A 20,633-nucleotide genomic window follows, 5' to 3' on the forward strand; every position below is an offset into this window, starting at 1 on the left:
CTGGATCAGACTGTTTTCCTTCCATCCTAGTGAGCTGTGAAAATTAATTCAACAGGTTTTGGGGGTAAATATGTGTTGTTTCAGGTTTTTCCCTTTCTTGTCTCTTTTTTCATAAATACGACTCAGCAGTGATGTTTTCTACCAGCTCCCTTTCAAACCAAATCTTTCCAGACGACATCAGTAAACCTCTACTATAGGACACAGTCAACAAAACTTAGGGGTACATACTTCCCAAATGATTCAGCTTTTACCTGTTGTTGATCTGTTCCTTTTTTGCTGTGATTCTGGATATAATCAACTAAGCCATGAACCACAGTCCTCACAGCAACTAGTCCATTTTCCAGTTGTTCCCATGTTGGAGGCGGAGCATCTGTTGCATGGACAGCAAACACAGAATATAAAAAGAAAAATCAGAAGCATTTTCTAAAACCAGGTACAACCCCCTCCCCCCCACCATCAGTATCACAAAACTTGACTAGGCAAATTTATAAAAAATGTTTTATCAGTAGATAAAAAGCATCCAGCACCTTATTTCTGGGACATTTAGCTCTTACAGAATAGCGGTATCTACAAACTTAAGACCGAACTGCACAAAATAGCAAATGAGTCAGTAAGACTATTATTAGCATATCAAATTATTTCCTTCTACAAGAACTTTCATATTTCAGAACTCCAGAGTAAAGGCACTGCACAAACTCTTCTCACAATGAAAAACATCAGGTTCAAAATCCCTCTTTGCATTCCGACTCCTGAAGATAAACTCATTCCGTATGAATACGGTCATCGCTGGCCTGATTACACCAGTACAGACATGGAACAACAACAGAAATTAATGCTTCTCATGTGGAAAAAAATCAAAGGGCAAATCTATGAATCAGACCACCATCTAAAACACCGTGAATAAACTGTACAGTCTCAATTCTATAGGAGCACCTTTTCTTTGCAGCCGATTTACTTTTCTAAGCTTTGAATCTGTTCCAGCAGCTGACACTCCCACTGTGTGCCTGCACACTCTGCTGCAAAGCACAGTAGTTCAAAGTGCCTTTCAAGATCTTTAGCAGAATTAATTACATTATATTCCACTCACAGGGACTAAATTCTTCCAGAAGTACTTCAGCGTGCTTCCCTGCTGTTCTTTAGGCAACTCAACAGTACAGAAAAAATCACAAAGACCAGACTTGGCTAGTGAAACCAAGGGAGGCTATTAGTGATGCCACTTTCCATATAATTTTTTTGCTAACAAATTTGCAGTACACAGGTTTGTACCCAGCTTGTTCCAATATGAAAGATTTGGGAAGAAAGCACTGCATTTCCTCTAGCTGTGAAGTACAGCTGGTCCTTGTTGGAAAGGAAGTTTAACTTGTTTCTTTAAACAAAGCACAACTTTTCATCTCCTGAAATTGTAGTTTGTATCTTTTTACTATTTTGATATATAATACTGATTTTACAAATTTTAGCAGGTATAAAATAAAACTTCAGCCATAGGACTTTGTTCTGTCCCTTTCCTTCCCCCTCAGGTGGTCTATCCTCACAGCACTGCTGACTTTTTCAACAATTTCTATCCTTCTCTCCTCTGTCAACAGCTTAGGTTTTATTTCTCAGTTAAATTCTTTCCAACTATCTTCCACTTCCCAGACTCTTTCCTACCTTTGCAGAACTACATATGAACAAGAAAAATACTAAATTCCATAGGGTAATGAACCATTCTTGTCTAGACTGACTTTTGCCCAGCTTCTCTCTCTTCAGTCTATCAAAATTCTACTTTGGAATCCAAAACTCTCAAGTTGATGAGTCAGGAGGATGTTTCCTTACACTTGATGATCAGCTTTCAATCCTTGAACAGTATTAAGCTCATCTTGCTGAACTTAAACATTTTCATAAAAACATCCAGATTTACCTGGACTGGGATCAATATTTGCCAGGAGTTCTAGGTGAGGTCGAAGACGATTCAGGTTAGCTGGATCTCCAGTCCTCTGAAGAGCAATAGTTAATTCCTGAACACTCTGTGCAAAGGAGGCTGGGGTCTGCAACTTAAAAAAATTATCATAATTAACTTTCTACAGGCATAGTAATCCTCATGGTTTCTGAAGGCTGCTCCACAAGCTCACAAGAATTGTCTCCCAAAACTGGAGATTAACATCTTTCACAGAAGCCCATTCCAGCGAACCCTTTCTATTAAGAATGCACAGCTCTTTGACACTGCATTAAAGTACACCTCTAAATAGACAAAAATAGAGGCTGGTATTATTGCTAGCAATAAAACCTATTTCTTTTGTGTTGTGCTGCCACCCAGGGAAAAAAATGGGCCATATTAGAAACCATTTAATTTAGATTTCTGGAGAGTCTAATATCTCCAATCCCCAAACCAACAGGTTTGCACCCTGCCTTAAACGGAGCACAGCAAGCAGAAAATAAAGAACAAGATGGCTGAAGGAAAAGATAGCTAGCAACGTTCCATCTCCTAACATCACATAATTCCAGTATTTAACACCCTTAATTCCACCTAGGTCCTTCAGGAGATGTTTGGCAGGACATTTGAAAAGGTGGGCAAGGGCATAAATACATAGCAGACCCATCTTGAAGCTAATCCTCTTGCACAGCAGACAAAGCAGTTGTTTCACAGCTTTCATAGCCATTCAACAATGTTCAGTTCTTCCCACCTAATTTAGGCATTTACAAATGAGTCCCCTAATCTTAAAGTCCATTTATCTTATGCTGCTTCTGAATGCAGAGAGATCTGGGCATTTCCAGAGCTTAAGTATTTTATTTAGGAAATGCGCTTTTACCTCTCTGTCTTACTTCAGATATAGACTAGGGGACTCATTTTTTTTCCAACTTATGCTCTAACTTCCTGCCCGGAAACATGGACCATTAGCCTCTGTCACTACACTGGCACTTATCAGCTGTTCATAAAGGTCACATACCAATTGTTTAGCTAAACTTTGTGGGTTTCCATCTGCAGAAAGAAGTAAAGTAGCAAGAAATGTCAGGATGGTAGAGGGAGCAAGATTCATTAGGTTACAAATACATATTCTAATTATTTAGAGCATAACAGGCTTTGAAATAACAGGACAAATGATTAATGGGCAAGTCCACGTGGGCACAGTTTCTAAGTTCAATGTTACAAACATTTAAACCTACTACAGTTGCAAACAAGATAGACTTGGGCTGATTTTAGGTGGCTTTACCTTGTCAATGATACTCTGCATGTGGGATTTGTGAGACTGGTCTCCATATAACAGCGAGGACCACTGGTCTGGTGCAATGCGCAAACCTGCTTCCATAGCTATTTGAACTATCTGGGAATCGTGTTCCCTTCTCAGAGCTTCGTAAGTCCGAAATTCCTCCTTCAGTTGCATCAGGGAGGAATCCTCATCTCGCTTGGTCACCTAGTAAGGAGAAATGAGCCAAATACAATTAAGCAGGATAAGCCCAAGATTACGTGAAGTCCGAGGTAGGTGATGTCTTCAGTCAGCAACTAAGTCCCTCTCCCAAACTAAAATCAACTGTGACACTACTCAGTGAACACCAGTTCCTACTAAAGTAACACACGCTTCATATAGTGAAACTACTATAAAATGGATACAAAACATTATTTACTTGGACTCTGACTCACATATTGGTCGAAGTGTCACACTTCCTAAATGACTTTACAGCATCTACACCTTCAATCAAAATATTTTGTTTGCATTGCAGAATTTTGCTTGAGGGTACAATTAGCAAAAACAAAGCATTTTTCTACTAATTTAGCAAAAGGGAATGACATTTGAGTTGAGCATCCAGTAAGAGATATTAAATACTGTAAAGCACATTAAGCAGTTTCAGTTTTCTTCTTACAGCTGACAGCCAGAAGTCTCCTATTTCTTTGATTCTAACAACACCACAACTGAATTAATAGAATTAGGAATTTTTCAGCTTTAAGCCACTTCTAAGAAGGTAAGTATGTTGCCTTATATACAGGTTTTGTAACTGTGCCTCTACGAAACTGAACAGAGGCAAAACCTAACTTTACAGCTTCAGGTCACTATTTCAGCCTACACTGCCATCATAGCTGAACAACAAAGAACTCTCTAAATTCATGTGGGACATAATGAGCAATACTTTCTCTAACTACACATATTTTTAGACACATTTCATGTTACAGGACAATGAAAATTGAAAGTGAAAACCAATGGTTTTCATAGTATTATGAAACCTCCAGGCAGAATCTTCTTCATACCTTGAAGCACGAGGCTCTGTAAAGGAGCTGGACAACATGCCCAATGCTAGTTTTGGAAGCCTGAGGGAATCGCGGCTCCAGTCTCTGCACCACAAAGAGAACCAAGACCTTTCGTGACAGAGCAGATCCATCTTCCAAAGCCAGCAGAACCAGTTTTAAAGCCTCCTCTTGCATTGCTGAGAGTCAGGGGAAATGCAAAAAGAGAAAAGATGAGAGAAGCCTAAGCAAAAGTTTCTTGTTCACCTACAATTGGGATAACAGCTAAAAACTCCCACCAATAGACACACAAACCCACAGAGGAAAAAGGGAGCTGAGCAAAAAGGGAGGGCAAAGAGAGAAGGAACCCTTCCAGATTCCCAGACTGTGACCGAGGAAAACACGACTTTTTACCTTTAAAATTACTATCATTATTATGATTTTTTTAAATTGTATTATTATTATCATTATTGTTACTACTACTACATCATCTATTTTGGGTATCATCTGATAATAAGATTCCTTTGTTCCTGTCTGTATACCTCTTGATCATTAATATGAGTTTTCAAAGTGTATTGACTATGCCCCACACTTATCCCAGAAGAAAAAGCTGACAGGCAAAGGAAGAACAAGGTTCATTCCCATGCAAGTAAAAAAAATACCACTGAGTGCCCACACCAATCAACCAGACTGCAGCAACACTATTTTGCTATGTAACCAACCTCTCTCCTTGCTGAAGTGGTATGAAAGTTAGTATCTCAAAGTTAGCCTTTATCTGTTTCAGTCGGGAAAAGCTTCACTATTTTTTCTTTAAGAAATTGGCTTCATATTTCAAGACTCAACAAGTGAAGTCTGTATTTTCAATAATGAGACTTCTTTTTTTTTAAACAACATTGATTTCTTTCTAGTATTTTAATTTATAAATACACAACTTCTTAAAAACGTGCACATGTAACTGTAACAAATCTATCCCCACAACTGCTTTGTATGTTTATTGAGAGAGAAGGAAAAGAAGCCATGCCAGTCACTTCCAGTAGCCTTTTTTTTTCTAGAAAGGTGTTCAAGGAATAGCAAGTGAGAAGCAACATGTCATTTACCTTATGACAAGAACAGAAGGACACCTATTTTGAATTTTACAGGAGACTTGAAAAAGCATTAAAACTATGAGAAAACTCAACAGCAGCAGCCCAACAGATACATAATTAATTCTGCAGACTACTATTAAGAAATTTACCTGTTGCTTAATAAAATCACTTAGGCAATTGGACAGGCATTTATCAACTGCTCAGTTCTAAATTGCTTCTAGTACAGCTGTGATACTGCAATGTCACTTACCTGGCCCAAGGAACTGGCACCCCCTGGCTCTCACTGCAGCCCAGAGGTTGGAGGAGAGCTGCTGAGGGTTTTGATGCTGGAGAATGAGCTCTGTGACTGTTCTTTCACCCAGTGACCGTGCTGCACGCATGGCTCTGATCCGCCCTTCCTCCTCCACCAGCTGGCAATGGACTAATGTCACAAGTTTCCTCTGCATGGGACGACTCAGCACACTCTGAGTAGTACTGTTAAGACCCACACCTTCAAAACAAAATGAAACAGAATAAGCTACCTTATATTCCTCTACCTGTGCCAGCCTTCAGTGACTCTACTGGACAAGTGCAAACCTAGTTCTCCTGGTGTCCATTTGTCAAAGGGAATACTAGTCAAGGCATATCAGAAGTTAATTTCTGCTGGATTGTTTCACTTGGCAATAAAAACAGTTTTCTGGGAGTCAGCGTCCCCACAGGCTTAAGTTTTGTGATTGACTGATCTGGCTTTTTAAGAAGATGGAACCTCTAGTGAATCCTTTCCCCACACTGGTAGTTTGTCCCACACTCTCCAGTACAGATTCCCAGTTCATCCCTTATTAATGGACTTTAGGGATCACTTGGACATTTGCTTGTTTTCACAACACATTTAGTTTCTTGCCTACATGTGGTATCTTCACTGTTTTGGTCAAGAGCTTACATGAGCCCTAAACTGCTCAGGTGATGTTTAATTATGTGCCAAAACTCTGAATCACAAACATGCTGAGAGCCACTTAATTCAGGTAAAAGGAACGAGTGACTCACTAGACATACAGCTGCCATGCTGAGTTTGCTCTACAGCCAGAGCTTGTTCACTGGGCCACCACTTCCCAGAGTGAAACTGCTGCCACATTGCACTGGTTGCAAAAGACTCAGACAGCTTCTCAAAAAAATTAATTTTTGAAAACCTGATGCCCATGATGCTCAACTTCACTACCTGGGCTGACAGACTGTCCAAATCCAGCACATGTAATATATATAAAATCCATACTCTTCAACACAATGCAGGTTTGCTAACTTGGAATTACTGTCATGGGTTAGCAAGCATAGTCCTGGAAGTAATGTTCTTGCAAAGGGGTGCTTACAGCTTCCTCTGTGACCTAACAGAACCTATCAGCTGGCCAGTTTGAATATGGACAATTCTTTGAGCCACTTAAAATTGTGACCGCCTCTGTGATACACACTTAAGAACAGACAAACCTCGGGCAGAGCCCCTCTCTCGTTTCCGGTGCTGGGACAGGTGGCTGCGAGCCCCGTGTGGGGGCCAGCGGGCCCAGCCCAAGCCCTGCTCGGGCCAGGCCACAGCCATCCTGGATCCGATGGGCCCTGTTGCACCTGCGGAACCCTGCCCACAGCCCTACTATGTTGCAGCTGGAGCAGCCCGGCTCCCCCTCTCCAGGGTGGCCAAGATTCAGCTAAAGCTGCACCGCTGTCCGGCAAAGCAACATGTGACCAACAGCGATAAGTGAAATTCCAGCTGCAAGGCCTAAGTGAGATTAACCCTTTTAGTGCTATGAAGAGCTGAAAACCTGAGGGAAGAGAAAGAGGAGATGCTTAAAGCTGAAATTCTGTTGTAAAGCTACGATATATCAGAGTACCCGTTGTAATTTCATGAAGGCATGGGGGGTAGAGCATTCAACTTGTACTTGAGAGCAAAAGCACCTGCACTGAGATAGGCAGATGCTGAAGCAGCTGTAATTTCATGAGAAGTTTGAACAGGGAGAGATGGAAGCGATGAGGACTTTTGCTCCAAATGGAAAAGGAGAAAACCTCACTTCCTAGAGATGCTCCCAGAGATAGTCCTAGAGATGAAGATGAGGAGAACCCTTTGCTCCCAGGGAAGGAGAAGGGCCTCTGTTCTTAGAGATGAAATGCTCCCAGAGATGGGTGAAGAGAACTTTTGTTTCTGAATGGTTCAACCTTAAAATTGTACCCCAGCAATTCAAGAGTGGCCCCTCGAAAGCAGTTGTGGGAAAAGCTGCAAGTTGGGGGGGGTGTGGGGGGGAAGAGACTCACATGCAAGCAGAGAACCAACCCAGGCGGCTGTCTCGTTGTGATAATGTTTTCATAGCATGGGCAAGAGATACTCCTCTTCCTAAATGGACTGAACAAGGTTTATATGGACTGACTGAACATCTCAAGGGTTGTCTTTTTACATTGTCAGTGGGAGAAGGGAGAAAGGTGGGGGGTAGGAGAAGTGCTCTGAAGGTGTGGTATGATTTTTTTTCTTCTTTTAGGTCTGTTAATAAACTTCTTTATATTCTTTCAAGTTTGGTGTCTGCTCTGCTTTTCTCCTAATTCTTCTCTCACAGAAATTAAATAGTAATGAGTATTTTAGACCAAACCACTAAAATTACCCAGATTGACCCAGCTCTTGTATATGACCTTGTATAAACAAAGTATTACTTATAACTTTCCTTATCTATCTTATATGCAGCAACTTTCTCATATCAGTTCATTTATCTTCTACAGAAGAGCTGCATTACTACAGTTATCACAAAGCAGAACTGGAAAAAAAAGGGCAAAATTATCTATTTTTACTTACTCTGCAAAGATCAAATGTTTGTCTCAACTCACTACACCATGGCCAAACACCTCAGCCTTTCCTCTGAATTATTTTTGACATCTTCCAATTCTACACCCCCCTCCCCTCCAGGAAAACATAACCTTAATGTGTAAGAAATCTGTTTCAATTTGTTTCTAAACTAGGTTTACATCTATTTTTCAAATATACTAACTAGTAGTTTGGATAGTTTGTTTTGCATCTTATTTGGTTTTTTGCTTTCATTTTCCAAGGAAGCAACGCAGGAACTACCTCTTGCGCTGCTGAGTGGTTTGAGGTACAATGCCAATTCTTCCACACATTTCTTGCCCTCCTCATAATGCTTGGTATCTTCAGCTCCACTGCATAAAGTAATCGGCTGCTGCTCAGGAACCTGAAGAGAGATGACATGTACATCTACTATGAATATGTATAAATAAGTGGCAACCATGCTTATAAAGACTTCTTACTATAATGCATTTCCTGGTTTTTCCCCCTTCTGTAATTTTTCTATATTAGTAAGCATTTTTTCAGCTTATTTACCTGAACAAATATCATAAAAAAACCCCAGTGAAAATGAAAACCAAAAGACAGAATTTATGTTTAGTAGACTTCTTTTATTTAGTGGCTGAAAGGAACTAGAAGCAGAAGGCTTAACATGGCACTCCCTATAACTATAAAACTTTGGCTAAAACAGAACACATTGAAACATCCCCAAAGCTGACTGGCCAAAAAGCTCAGAGGAAAAAAAAAGAAAATGAGGAGAACTCTGGTCTGGTAAGTACAAATTTGTATCTAGGGCCTCACAGCTCTACAATCATCCACGGATAAGTGACTGCAGCTACTTAAGATTACTGGAAGAAAGACTTAGCAGCAAATACACTAAGACACCCTTGGAACATATTCTGACTAGACCCAGTCACAAAGCAGCATTACCAAGTTTTCCTCTGTACTGCATATGAACACACTCCATGAGTATTTATCTGATGATAGAGGCCAATTACATTCTTGGGGGTTTTCTGTTTTGTGTTGTCTTTTTGTCAGGTGACATTTATTTCTTCTTCCAGACATTCACCAGAAATCAGGATTTTTCCAAGGCATTTGGACAACTCCTCCCCCAAGTTATAATTTTGTTTCTACTGTTCTCTTCGTAAATTCTTAAAGCTTTCATCAAATTTGGGGATGCAGTATAGCACTGCACTATAACACTTCCCGACATCGCTGTTCAGCATTCAATCCAAGATGACAGTACAGAGAATTGGAATTCCTCCATTTAGTCAAAAGACTAAAGACAAGCACTTTTTGCATATGCTGCCAAAGTGCACATTGATCTCAGACTTTTATTTCCAAGTCAATCCCCATTCCAGTGGCAATAACAGCACACTAATCCCACATAGCTGCTTACAGGGATCAACCCAAGCCTTCAATCTAAAAGCAAAAGCCTTTAATGCTTCAGTTAAATACAGCTACAAACCTGCTCACCTTCATGTATAATCCAGCCATGGCAAGAGCAGCATTATGACAGCAGCACCAAATAAAAGCAGAAAATATATATAAAAAATATATACACACACATATATAGTTGCTATCACCACTGTGACCAGCTTTCCTATCAATTTTAATAGAAAGCGATGCTTCAGCCATATGATCACACTTCTCCTTAGGCAACAGTCTCACCATGCTAAGTTTCGCATTTGACAAGTAGAGCAAAATATAAAGTTACTACCTTGCTTTTCCAGCAGGCAACAAAGAAAAGTCTCAGACTGCAACATATCGGCTGCAATTAACATAGTTAGTATCATCCCAAAACTAACATAAACAAGAGAGGCTGTGTGTGATCTAGGCTTTCAATCCTACTAAAGAGACAAACAAACCCAAGTTCAATCACACTGAGACAACAAGGTTAGCCTCGATACTTTTCACTGACAGAAGTTAACTTGTGATGTTCTGTGGGGTTTTGGTTTTAATTTTGGGCCAGCATTTGTTCAGGGGTATTTTGGGTTTTCGGTTTGAGAGGTTTTTGTGTCTGTAAGCAAGAACACTTTCAGCAAAAGGAGATTTTGCAACTCATTAGAGTGATCAGCAGTAAACCATCACAACAGCCTTACCTCAAGTGGTTTCTTAGGATTTGGGGAACAATTATTAACTCCTGCAATATTTGCCTGCATCTTAACAGAATATTCCATACCACCTTTTCAAAGGCATTGCCATTTTAGCAGTCTGCTCTTGCCAGGGAAGTTGCATAGCAGAAATGACTTATTGAGCAAATGACACATCTCAAACATATGTGCCCAGACACTGCACCATCTCTGCCCTATTTACTGCTGTCATATATTTTGTGCAAATTCCTACTTGCTCCTGCCAGCATTCCATCTAGCACCGGTGACAACCCAAAATACAACAACAGCATCACAACCCCCAGCAGACAAAGGAGGCTCAGAACAGATGTGGGACAGGAAGTCATGTTCAGGCCTGGATTTCAACCCTGAATTGAAGTGGGTTTAGTACACATTCAGAGCAGTGGTTTGGAATGCCAGACACAGCACAACTCCACCAGAGAGACACAAGGACTGTCTAGGCAACTAACAAAAAGCTTCCCCTCCCCCCAGGGAAAAGCTGGCAGAGAAAAACTTCCAAGAGCTAATCAAGCTATTCACACACTATCTGCATATCATTCCCATTCCTTCTCTTTTCGGGAAGCTTCAATGTAAAAATGTAAATGCTTTGTGCAACTGTACTGTTTGCAAAATGAGCCGAAAAGAGATTAAACTTTCATCTTAAGCTGGAGTAAGTGTAGTACTGAAGAGTAAAACAGTATGTTTTTTCTATGGTTTCAGGAGTGTTCAGGAGAAGAGAATTTATTTCTCATGCACACACACTTCACTCATGCAGTGCACCTCACAATAACATTTACAAGTAATTTTCCTTTTGCTGGTTCTATTATATGTACTTCCAAGACTTATTTTAATATTTTAGCATTGGAATGATTATAAGAACAGCATCTACCAAGAGAAAAATCATAAATCTATAATTCATAAAAGTGACAGGAAATGTGCATTTTGAGTTTGGCTCCATCATGGTATTGCTGAGGGACAATTGTGAAATAACTGAACTCCAAAGCATTTTCACTCCTCCTTCCCAAAATATCCTTTTAATAGCATGCATGACCCTATGGCCACTGCTGTTTACAATGCCTCTCGGGAGCCTCAGAATAGATGCCTCACAGAATGAGCTCGCTATTTTCACTTTCATTCCATATTCCATTCTCTCAGACATCACACCCTTATGACAGTTACCACTGCAAATATATTCATATCATGTAATCAACAGCTCCCAAAGGGGATGAGAGCAAGACAGAAAAATGATCTCAGATGTTTGATTGCTTTAAATCTGTGATGGTTTTGCGCGTATCTGCTTTGGCAGTGACTGCCAAGTATCCTGGCAGTGGAATGTTACCCATCAGCATGGATTGTGGCTGTGGGAAGAGACAGGTTATGACAGCATAAGGAAGGGGACCGGAAAAGAATGCTAAAGCATCATCTCATACCAGGCAGTGATTTTGAAGTGGTGATTTAAGTGTAATTTGATGAAGGAAGTCTGCTTGAGTTGTCAGTAATTACCAATGGATGTCTAATTGCATAGAATGAGGACATGTTAAACAGAACAAATCCTTTTTGTACGGTTTGAAAACTGTTTCTAGCAATATTTCCCTCCCCCTCCCTGCAAATGGACGATTTGCTTCCTGCCAAAAGAAACCAAACAAAACCCAAAGCCTACTATCTTCAGCTCCTCAAAAGTTTACATCAAAGACAACTTTTTCCACAGATAATTCCTCTTTTGTGGCACTTCATTTCATCAAGTTACAATAAAAAAATTAACATGACTCTAATAGCTCTGCACTTGCAATCTTCCCCTTTTGAAAGGGCTGTGAGTTAAGATCACACCACCGAGTCTCTCATCATGCACAACTCCAATGCCTAATGTCTAGAATCATATTTATCATGTCCAGCAGGAGACTATGCCAAAATTAAAGCACCACAGGCATTTCTGCCATTCTGTGTCACCTGTTTGGAATGAGCATGCTGCTGTTTCATGAGTTAAAAATACATGAGGGAAGAGCTTAGACGACAGATCCTTGATTAGGTACCTTCAAAACACTGGCCAGGTGAACACTTAAAATAGTTACATATAGTCAGTCATATGTGGATGATTGATTAGCTAAAACTCAAAACCTTATTCCCACAGAAAAAAACTTAAAGGATTCCTTTACCCAGGCAATCTAAGAAGCAAGGTATGCTATGAATGCCTTGTTGATTTGTGCCCAAGGCCATTGTGTCGTCCTTCCCTCACAACTCCTGCTTAGGTACTCAGATATGTCCAGCTTCCCCAGGAGTAATAATTCTTATCTTCCCCTTATGATCCCTTTTCCCCCTCTCATCTTATGCAGCCAAACTTATCTAGACATGGCCTGAGCTACCTAACCAGAGAGGCTGTGACTACCCCATCCTTGCAAGTGTCTAAGGCCAGGCTGGATCAGGCTTGGAGCAACCTGGTCTAGTGGAAGGTGTCCCTGCCCACAGCATGGGGCTAGAATGAGATGGCTTTTAAAGTCCCTCCCAACCCAAGCCATTCTGTGATTCTTTGACCACTGCCTTCCAGAACAGCCCCTGTAACCGGTGTTGATGTGTACTATGCTACAGGAGAGCAGGCAGAAATCTGAGTCTGCAACAGTTAATTTTCACACCAAGGGTGGTTATAAACTGGGCAATGGGTTTCATTTCCAGAAAGGGGTGGGGAGAGGGAGAACTGAGAAAGAGTCTAATTCAAGTAAGAAACCAACTCTTTTCACCATTAGAGTGACAAAATCTATCCAGAGAGAGAATGCTACTGTCAGAGAAACAGGTTACTGCTTTCCTGGGTAACTGTGTGACAAATTCAGTATGTTTTTCCCAGAAGTACAGTCCTGCTTATTTCACCTGCTGTGGTTGTGCAAAAGCCAAAGTGACTTGCCCTGGAATCCTGTCACTGCTGCCAGTTACAGCAGAATAGAGTTGTTTCTTTAAACTGCCTGGTCTCCTCCTCCACCTCCAGAAAAAAAGCACTTCACATGTATAAATGTGTGAATTCCCCAGAAGTCACTCCAAAGGGAAAAGAACAAACTGTTCTTCCCCCTCATAGATAAAAGCTTTAGTTTTCTTCTAAAATGAAACCTGTTTTTTTGGAATTCAGCATTTACAAATAAAGTATTATAGGTCTCTGTGGACTCAGGTTAAGGTGTACAGAGGTTTGTTGGAGATTAAGGGACACTAATGACACATACATGCTCCTTAAACTAAACCTGGAAGTGGAAAAAACAAAACTGGTTTCAACTGAAGTTGACACCTACTCATGCTTTGAAAGCTGGATTGCTACTCACAGACCATTTTTGCTGAAACAGCAGAAGAGTGCACTCTCTTAGTGGGACAGTTCAAAATCACTAGATTCTCTAAAGTACCCTTTTTTTTTTAATCTGTCTTTAATCAAGCCTTTTTCTGTAAAAAGATTTTTTTTCCTAAATGGCCTTACACAATCTATTGGAAAATAGCAATTGTTTCCCTGTCCTCCACAGCAAAGTAGTGTATTTATTTTCTAGTAGTCCAGTGTCTCATAAACACTACCAACAGGTGCCAGGACGGGAAAGGGAAGAGAAAGGAGAGCAAGTTATACCAAACACTGATTTCATTCACATGCTCATTGAAATTAGGAGCTGGCAGGAAAGGTGGTTCAAACTTCTCTTAAGGGGAAAGTTTGTCAGTAATAAATACCCAGCTAGGATCCGTGGTTATTGTTACAGGTAACAGAATGCTGGGAGTAGCAAACAATCAGAAATGAGTGGCAAGGAACAGGGGTTGGAATAATGTATCTTTTGTTGGCATTTGCAGCTTTAAGGTCATGATGAAACACGGTCCTGTGAATCTTAATGACAAAAAATTTTCAGACAAAAAGGGAGCATAAAATGATATCATTAGTGCAAAGTCAGAACCTAAAGTTCAGAATGCTCTCAAGACAGACACTGTACTATAAAACCTTTCTTCATACCTCACACACATGGACAAGAAAACTCTGTCTGGCTACCTAGGAAAACCAGAAAAAAATTCTCAGTTACCTATACAGAGGCAGGGTGGGTTTCCACCTCATTCCAGAGAATCTTGTTTTTATAAAAATTTAATTCTGGCAGAGGTCAAGTTGAAGTTATCATACAGCTTCTCATAAAGCTTAACAAATGCACACAAAACAACCAAAAAATGCAAGGGGAAAAAAAGACATTTATCACAAATGTGGACATTCAGATGCAACTGGAACTATTCAAGAAACTGCAGAGAGGAAGGAAGAACATATAAAAGAGAAAGAGAATTACAACATTTTTTAATGATATCACCCACAGATTTCATACTGCTTAAAAGCTCTTAAAAGATGGCAGCATATCACAGAAATTGGAGTGCACAATCTCACTGCCTCCTCTTGCAGAGCAGGATGAGTCACTTAGCACAGCCAGAAACACCATTTGATTTTGAGCTTCTGAAATAACCACTGTGCCATACGCCATGAAAGAAAACCAACAAATTTGCCATATTACTTGATAATCTAACAAGTGGCAAAATCACATCTGGAGCTGTAAGTCCCAGTGCCTAATAAAAAGCAACAGAAGAACATCTCTCTTTCCCCCACACCTTTTACAGCTCTTCCACAATTCTTTCCTCTTCCCCACACTATGTACCTCATTGAATTTTCTGCTGCCTTTAATTTCACTTAGCCCAGACACTGAAGCAGTACAAAATAAAACAGTAACCCCTTTATGGTAACTGCATTCCATCTACATTTTCATTCCTCACCCATCTATTGTCCCTCCTCTCCCAAGACCCCAATCCTTGGAAGGTGTAGGTCACAGAGAGCTACCTGAAACCTAACATCAATAAGCTTTTGCCAGCTTAAGTCTCTGCTGCAACTGAGCAGGGTGATCCTGCTTTCCACACACCCCTGCCCCTTCTTGGGGCTGGTCGTCAGTACCAGTGCCACTCATCCCTCTCGTATCACCACTTCAAGTGACCTCACCAGTACCTATTCCAGCAAAAAGGGGAATCTCAAGCAGGCTTCCCTCCCTCACCAATATGGATTTAGAGTAATGTGTCAGCTCAGGAAGTTGTATTTCCATTGCATAGTTTCAAATAAGGCTGTACGAAGGCTGCTGCCAGAGAGATCTGTCCCACATCCTTTACACTCCCCTCCTGCTTTTGGGACAACCAACCTCACAGGGTGAATACGGTAAAGCACATAACCTACCACAGAAAAATGACTTCCCACAAAATAAGCTCAGTGATCCAGCTCATCCTTTTGGCAGAGCGTGGCTAGGTAAGAGTTGGGGAAAAAGGAAGGAAACACAACAAACCCATTCTGGCAACAGCCCACGGAATTAGACGTAACGAAAATCACAGTCAGTGACCAGCAGAACCAAGATTTAAACTATTGTTCCAGGCACCTTTACTACTTCTTGTAGACATCTACAAAAAGATAGATGTCTTCTCTTCACATCATTAAGACAGTATCCTTTATTATTCCTGACTTGTCCTCCTAAAAGAAGGAAAATACTGAAACAGATTTAAAAACAAAAAAAAAGCATGGATACCTGAGCACCCACAAGTTGCAGCAAGGCTGAGTTCACAGGAAGGAGTTCAATGTCAGTGTTGATAGTGGTCTGGTCAAAGGGACATGCCTTACGGTGGAGCTTGTTGAGGCACATCTTGCAGACAGTGTGGCCACAACCCAAGCTGATGGGCTTCCGGATTGTTTCGTCGAAAGTCTGTGTGCAAATTGGGCAGGAGAGAAAATCCGTCCATTGTGGAGCTTGTACAGGCATTGCTTCAGGAGTTAATTGACAAGACAAAAATCTAAAGCACAGATTCCACTGGAATCAAAATTTTGCAAAAAAGTCTGTTTGGTTTTAAATATCTTCTGTAAGTACAGACAGTCAGCACATAGTGTGAAACATAACCTAGAAGAAAAAAGAAACACAAAGTTAGCATTCTGTACTGGAACAGGCACATGAGCTCCTTTGTGGCTAGGGAAATAACCACTCATCAAGGTGTAGCTGAATTAGGAGTGCAGTTCCAACATTAAATACTGGATTGAGTCATGACTTGCTTTAGTTCCAGCTAGTCTCTGGCACTGGAAAAGCCAGTGTAAACCATTTCTGCTACTACACAGCTTAAAATAAATCAAGACAGATAACTACCACATTGAAGTCTTAAGACAAATTAGCTTTTAGCTTTTACATTCTCTCTTTATAAATGAGCCAACTGACATCACCGAAATTTGAATAAAAAAGACAATTCCACTAATCCACTTTTGTACAATATTTATTGTACAAAATAAATAATTAATTATTTAAATATTTTTGCTTAGACAAGGCTTCATCCAAAACCTCTACCACAAGCAACCTTTCTTCAGAGTCCAGTGGGCTCTGGATTGGCACGACTCTGGAAACGTGCGAGCTGCCCAAGTCTCAAGGGGGATAGGATAAATGGTTCAGGGTCAGTCAGACACTGCAATACAGCTCTCACACATCACTCAGTGATACTATGTGCTGCTACTACAGCACCTTCACACAATCTGATCTGTACTGAGCTGCACAGTGCCACATGGACCCATCCAGACACATCTCAGTTACCCTGGGAATCTGCATGCACTCCTGCATGGAATTCAGCATTGTTAACTTGCCCTCTGTCTGCCATCCAAGCGCCTCCATCCTTCAAAAGCTGGATGACCATTTCTAGAAATCATTTATGACTGGATGACTGACAATTGTTCCTTAACCATTCCTTTTGTAACTCAATTTATATCATTCACTGCCTGCCTAGAGATTATATTGACAGAGAAAGCAACATCTTTACTCTGTTGAGAAACCACACTGAAACTACAACAGAAGAAAAGCTGGGAGGTCTTTATTACTTGGCACTTTCAAATCAAATACTAAAAAGATCCAATGTTACTCATTCTAAGGGAATGGAAGATAAGATATCCCTTTGGGAGAGGAAAAAAGCAAAACTCATATGAGGAGAAATATGAATAGAAGAGTAGATGGATCAAATTATATGAAAAAAACATTATCAAAAAGAAAATTGGTAATAAAATAATTTCTGATGTCTGCCTTACTTTCACCAGTGGAGTTTGGGGGGAAAAAAAAAGTGCAAGTCATTGATTCAGAACCAGTGTTTCTAGATCAAGCAGCAAAACAACAACAAAAACCCAACACAACCACCCATATGTATTAGTTTCTCTTTCCCACACAACACTGGCTTCAGTTTCAAACCAAAGACTTCACACTTGCTTCCTAGCATCTATTCTGACAGAAGGTTCTTCCAAAAGCAAAACAGCAACTTTTAATCAAATCTTCAGCTTAAAAAACACATTTACAGTTAAAATCTACATTCTAAAGGCAAAGAGAGAAACTTTATATCAGGACCTGTGGAATTCAGAGTGAAGGCATTTTAAAACAGGAAAAAAAACCTATCTAACGCTAAAATAGAGACTCTGAAAAGCCTCTGCCACAAACGGCTCCTTTTTTTTCAGAATTTATTGCAATGTTGTTCACGGTTAACATCATTTTGCTGAGGTAAACAATTAAGCGTTACTAGTTAAGCTTTTAGCCATGTTTCATCAAACACCTAAACTTAGCTCTAAAGCTAATGAAAAGGAGCTGTACTATGATGATCCCTCTGAGTCCCTTCCAACTCAGGACACTTTGTGATTCTAGGGAAAAAAAAATTATTTCTGTCTTTAAAAGACAATATACAATGCCACACAACCTCCGGTTCCCAGCCAATAAGGAATCAATAAGAAATCAATATTACCCAGGGAGGGCGGTACAAGGAAGAGGCACCACATGTGGTTAACCCTACCATCACAACTGCACAACGACAAGATGTCAAGGTTGTTCAGGGTTCCCCCTTCCACAATACCTCTTTAATGGTAAATCACTCATTTTTTTCCATCTTGTCAGCATACAGTCAAATCATTCCCATTACTACTGTATCACCATAACCCAAATGAAATCTTCTATGCTTTTAGGTTACTTCACTAAGAGATGATGACATAAACCCTTCAGCATATTTACTTCCAAGCCTTCCCCGGCTACATGCCCTCTTATATACTGAGTAAACTTTGGTAACAAGCTAGAATTATTCTTTGTAAACCGATCTGCAACAGACATTGCCAAGAAACTCCACAAAACTCCTTCCGCAAAGAGCAGTACATAGCTTGATAAATCTACTGTATGTTTGGCTATGCTATGAAATATCAACTGAGGTTCAAAATTTAAGAGCTGAATCATAGCTCTTCCTTTTGACCACACTGCTATTAGAGTATCTAGCAACAATTTCCCAGACTCCTCTGCAATTCAGAAACAAACTGAACAGTCTATTTAAAACAAATTATTAGCCAAGCATTCAGGAAAATAAGTTTTTTACTAACTGAAGAGATTTAAAATCAGAAGCTAACATGAAGCTGTACCATCAAGTCTAGAAAGCAGATGTGAACACGGAGACTCCACTATCCCAAGCTGTGAACTGGAAGAAAGGAGTTGAATGCAACTTTAACATTAGTTAACTAATTAAAAAAACCGAACAGCAAACAGAGCCATGTTGCTGCTTACCTGTACCTCTGGCATAATGAAATAGGTCATATTTATTTACAAACTCAACAGTTGAAAGAGAAGTTCAGGGAGTCTGGAGACGGAGGGACTAATTAGTGGCATCTGTGATCCCGTATCAAGGCAGATCTCAAAAGGCTGGGGAACAAGGGAAGCAAAGCTTATACATAAGCACAGCTCTCAGAGACTCCACAGTGTCTGTGGTTGTGTCCTGGTGCCTAAATGCCAAAGGAAGGCCGCAGACAGCACTGACAATAGAACATACAGCTGTGAGAAACCACAGAAAGTCATCTATTTCAGCACAATCTAGCTGCTGGAACAGATGGCTAACTGGTGTGATGCAGCCAACCTTTTCCCCACAGAAAAAAACAATAGCTGTTGGAAAAAAACCCCCTGTGCTGCTAATGAATCTCCACAGCAGATCAGCACAAAACTGTGGCATTCCTTTGGTCCCACACAAGACAGGAATGGCATAACAGGGACTGAGGATTCACAAGCCACATGCACACAAGCTGGCACCACACCAAGTACTGCTGGTACCATAGTTTTCTACATATATGGTCCTATTTTCCTACCAGATCTTCAACCTTCAGACAAGGGAGCCGAACCAAGCACTGAGATACAATGTAAATCTCTTCCAAGCACAAAGCTTACAGATGTAAAGAAGTGAAACTGTGAAAGATACCTTATGCCTTGTATCAAGGTTTGTGACTCATTATGACCTTGAAAATAACTGGAAAAAAAACAGTGTCTAACTTCAAAGAGCTACTTTAAACATGAGACATTGCAAACAGCAATAAAACAATGGAAATAAAACAGTTTCATTATCACTGTCTGCAACTGGAACCATCACCACTACAGAAAGAGAACACTCCCTTGAACATGCACAGTAGGAAAAGTATATTCACTTTTACAGTATAATGCTTTTAAAAAAATGTTTCTCTTCATCATTATACCACAGGTGAGCAAAACACAAAGAATGCAAAAATTTATAAAAATATAGCTATTTAAATAACCTGCCTCCCAATAATATTATGACATTTTAAACCCACCCTCAATTCACTACGTATTTCACACTCAATGGCTTCTAGCACTGTAAAATGCATATCCGTAACACCTCTTTGTGCATGATTGAAGAAAATAGATATGTCAAAACCCAAGAAAGCAAAAAACTAAAAAGACACATCCACCTACCTAAACTGGAAGGAAAATAAGGTGTAATTAAGACTGAAGATGCCCCAAGACACAGACCTTGAATACTACACTGAAACCAGACAGACTGATTTTGCTATTTCTGAGTTTGAAAATATAAAATACCTGTATGCAAGTCTCATCCGCCTGTTTAGCCCTGCATAAGCTGTTTTATCCACATCTAGAACCACCTGGAAAAATTTCTCCTCTCTTCTGGGCCTCCCAGCCCCCAAAAAATCCTTGAAATTCCATCCTTCAACCCCGACTGGAAATGTCATGCTGTAATCAGATCAGTGACCTGTCTCCTCTGGGACCCTGCCAGTGCTTCAGAGAAAGACATGATCATTCCACAAACCAGTGGAACAACCACTCAGTCCTTACTCTGCTGGACTACAGTGCAGAGGGCTGAAATAGCCTCCAGTCCAAGGTGTGTTATGTCTGTGGCAACCAGAGTCTTCCACATGTCCTTTGCAGATTCAACTCTTCACAAAAAGATGTTTGTAAAATGCAGAACAGTCTGTATCAACATCCACTGGCATCCAGTTTCACACACGATGACACACAGGAAAACTCTGCTTTCAGTTTGAATCAAGTGCAATCTCCGAGGGAGTCCTCTGGTGCAGGTACCAAGCACACCCCAAATTCTCTCACAAACATGTTATTCGGACCCAGCATGCT

At 40.4% G+C, this 20,633-nt stretch overlaps 1 protein-coding gene across 3 annotated transcripts in view; it reads right to left on the reverse strand.

Annotated features, from left to right (window-relative positions):
* The window catches only part of RC3H1 (ring finger and CCCH-type domains 1), a 74,519-nt gene that overhangs the window by 36,693 nt on the left and 17,193 nt on the right, over positions 1-20,633 (reverse strand). For all 3 annotated transcript variants that reach the window (XM_069022660.1, XM_069022658.1, XM_069022659.1), the window contains exons 2-8: positions 15,744-16,109; positions 8,354-8,474; positions 5,531-5,770; positions 4,220-4,395; positions 3,189-3,389; positions 1,898-2,030; positions 252-370 (exon numbers count right to left, since the gene is read on the reverse strand). In XM_069022660.1, the coding sequence (XP_068878761.1) occupies positions 252-370; positions 1,898-2,030; positions 3,189-3,389; positions 4,220-4,395; positions 5,531-5,770; positions 8,354-8,474; positions 15,744-15,974 (1,221 nt within the window). In that variant the 5' untranslated portion in view covers positions 15,975-16,109. The remainder of the gene's footprint in view (positions 1-251; positions 371-1,897; positions 2,031-3,188; positions 3,390-4,219; positions 4,396-5,530; positions 5,771-8,353; positions 8,475-15,743; positions 16,110-20,633) is intronic.

The sequence above is a fragment of the Aphelocoma coerulescens genome, chromosome 8 (genome assembly GCF_041296385.1).
Source record: "Aphelocoma coerulescens isolate FSJ_1873_10779 chromosome 8, UR_Acoe_1.0, whole genome shotgun sequence".
Lineage (NCBI taxonomy): Eukaryota > Metazoa > Chordata > Aves > Passeriformes > Corvidae > Aphelocoma > Aphelocoma coerulescens.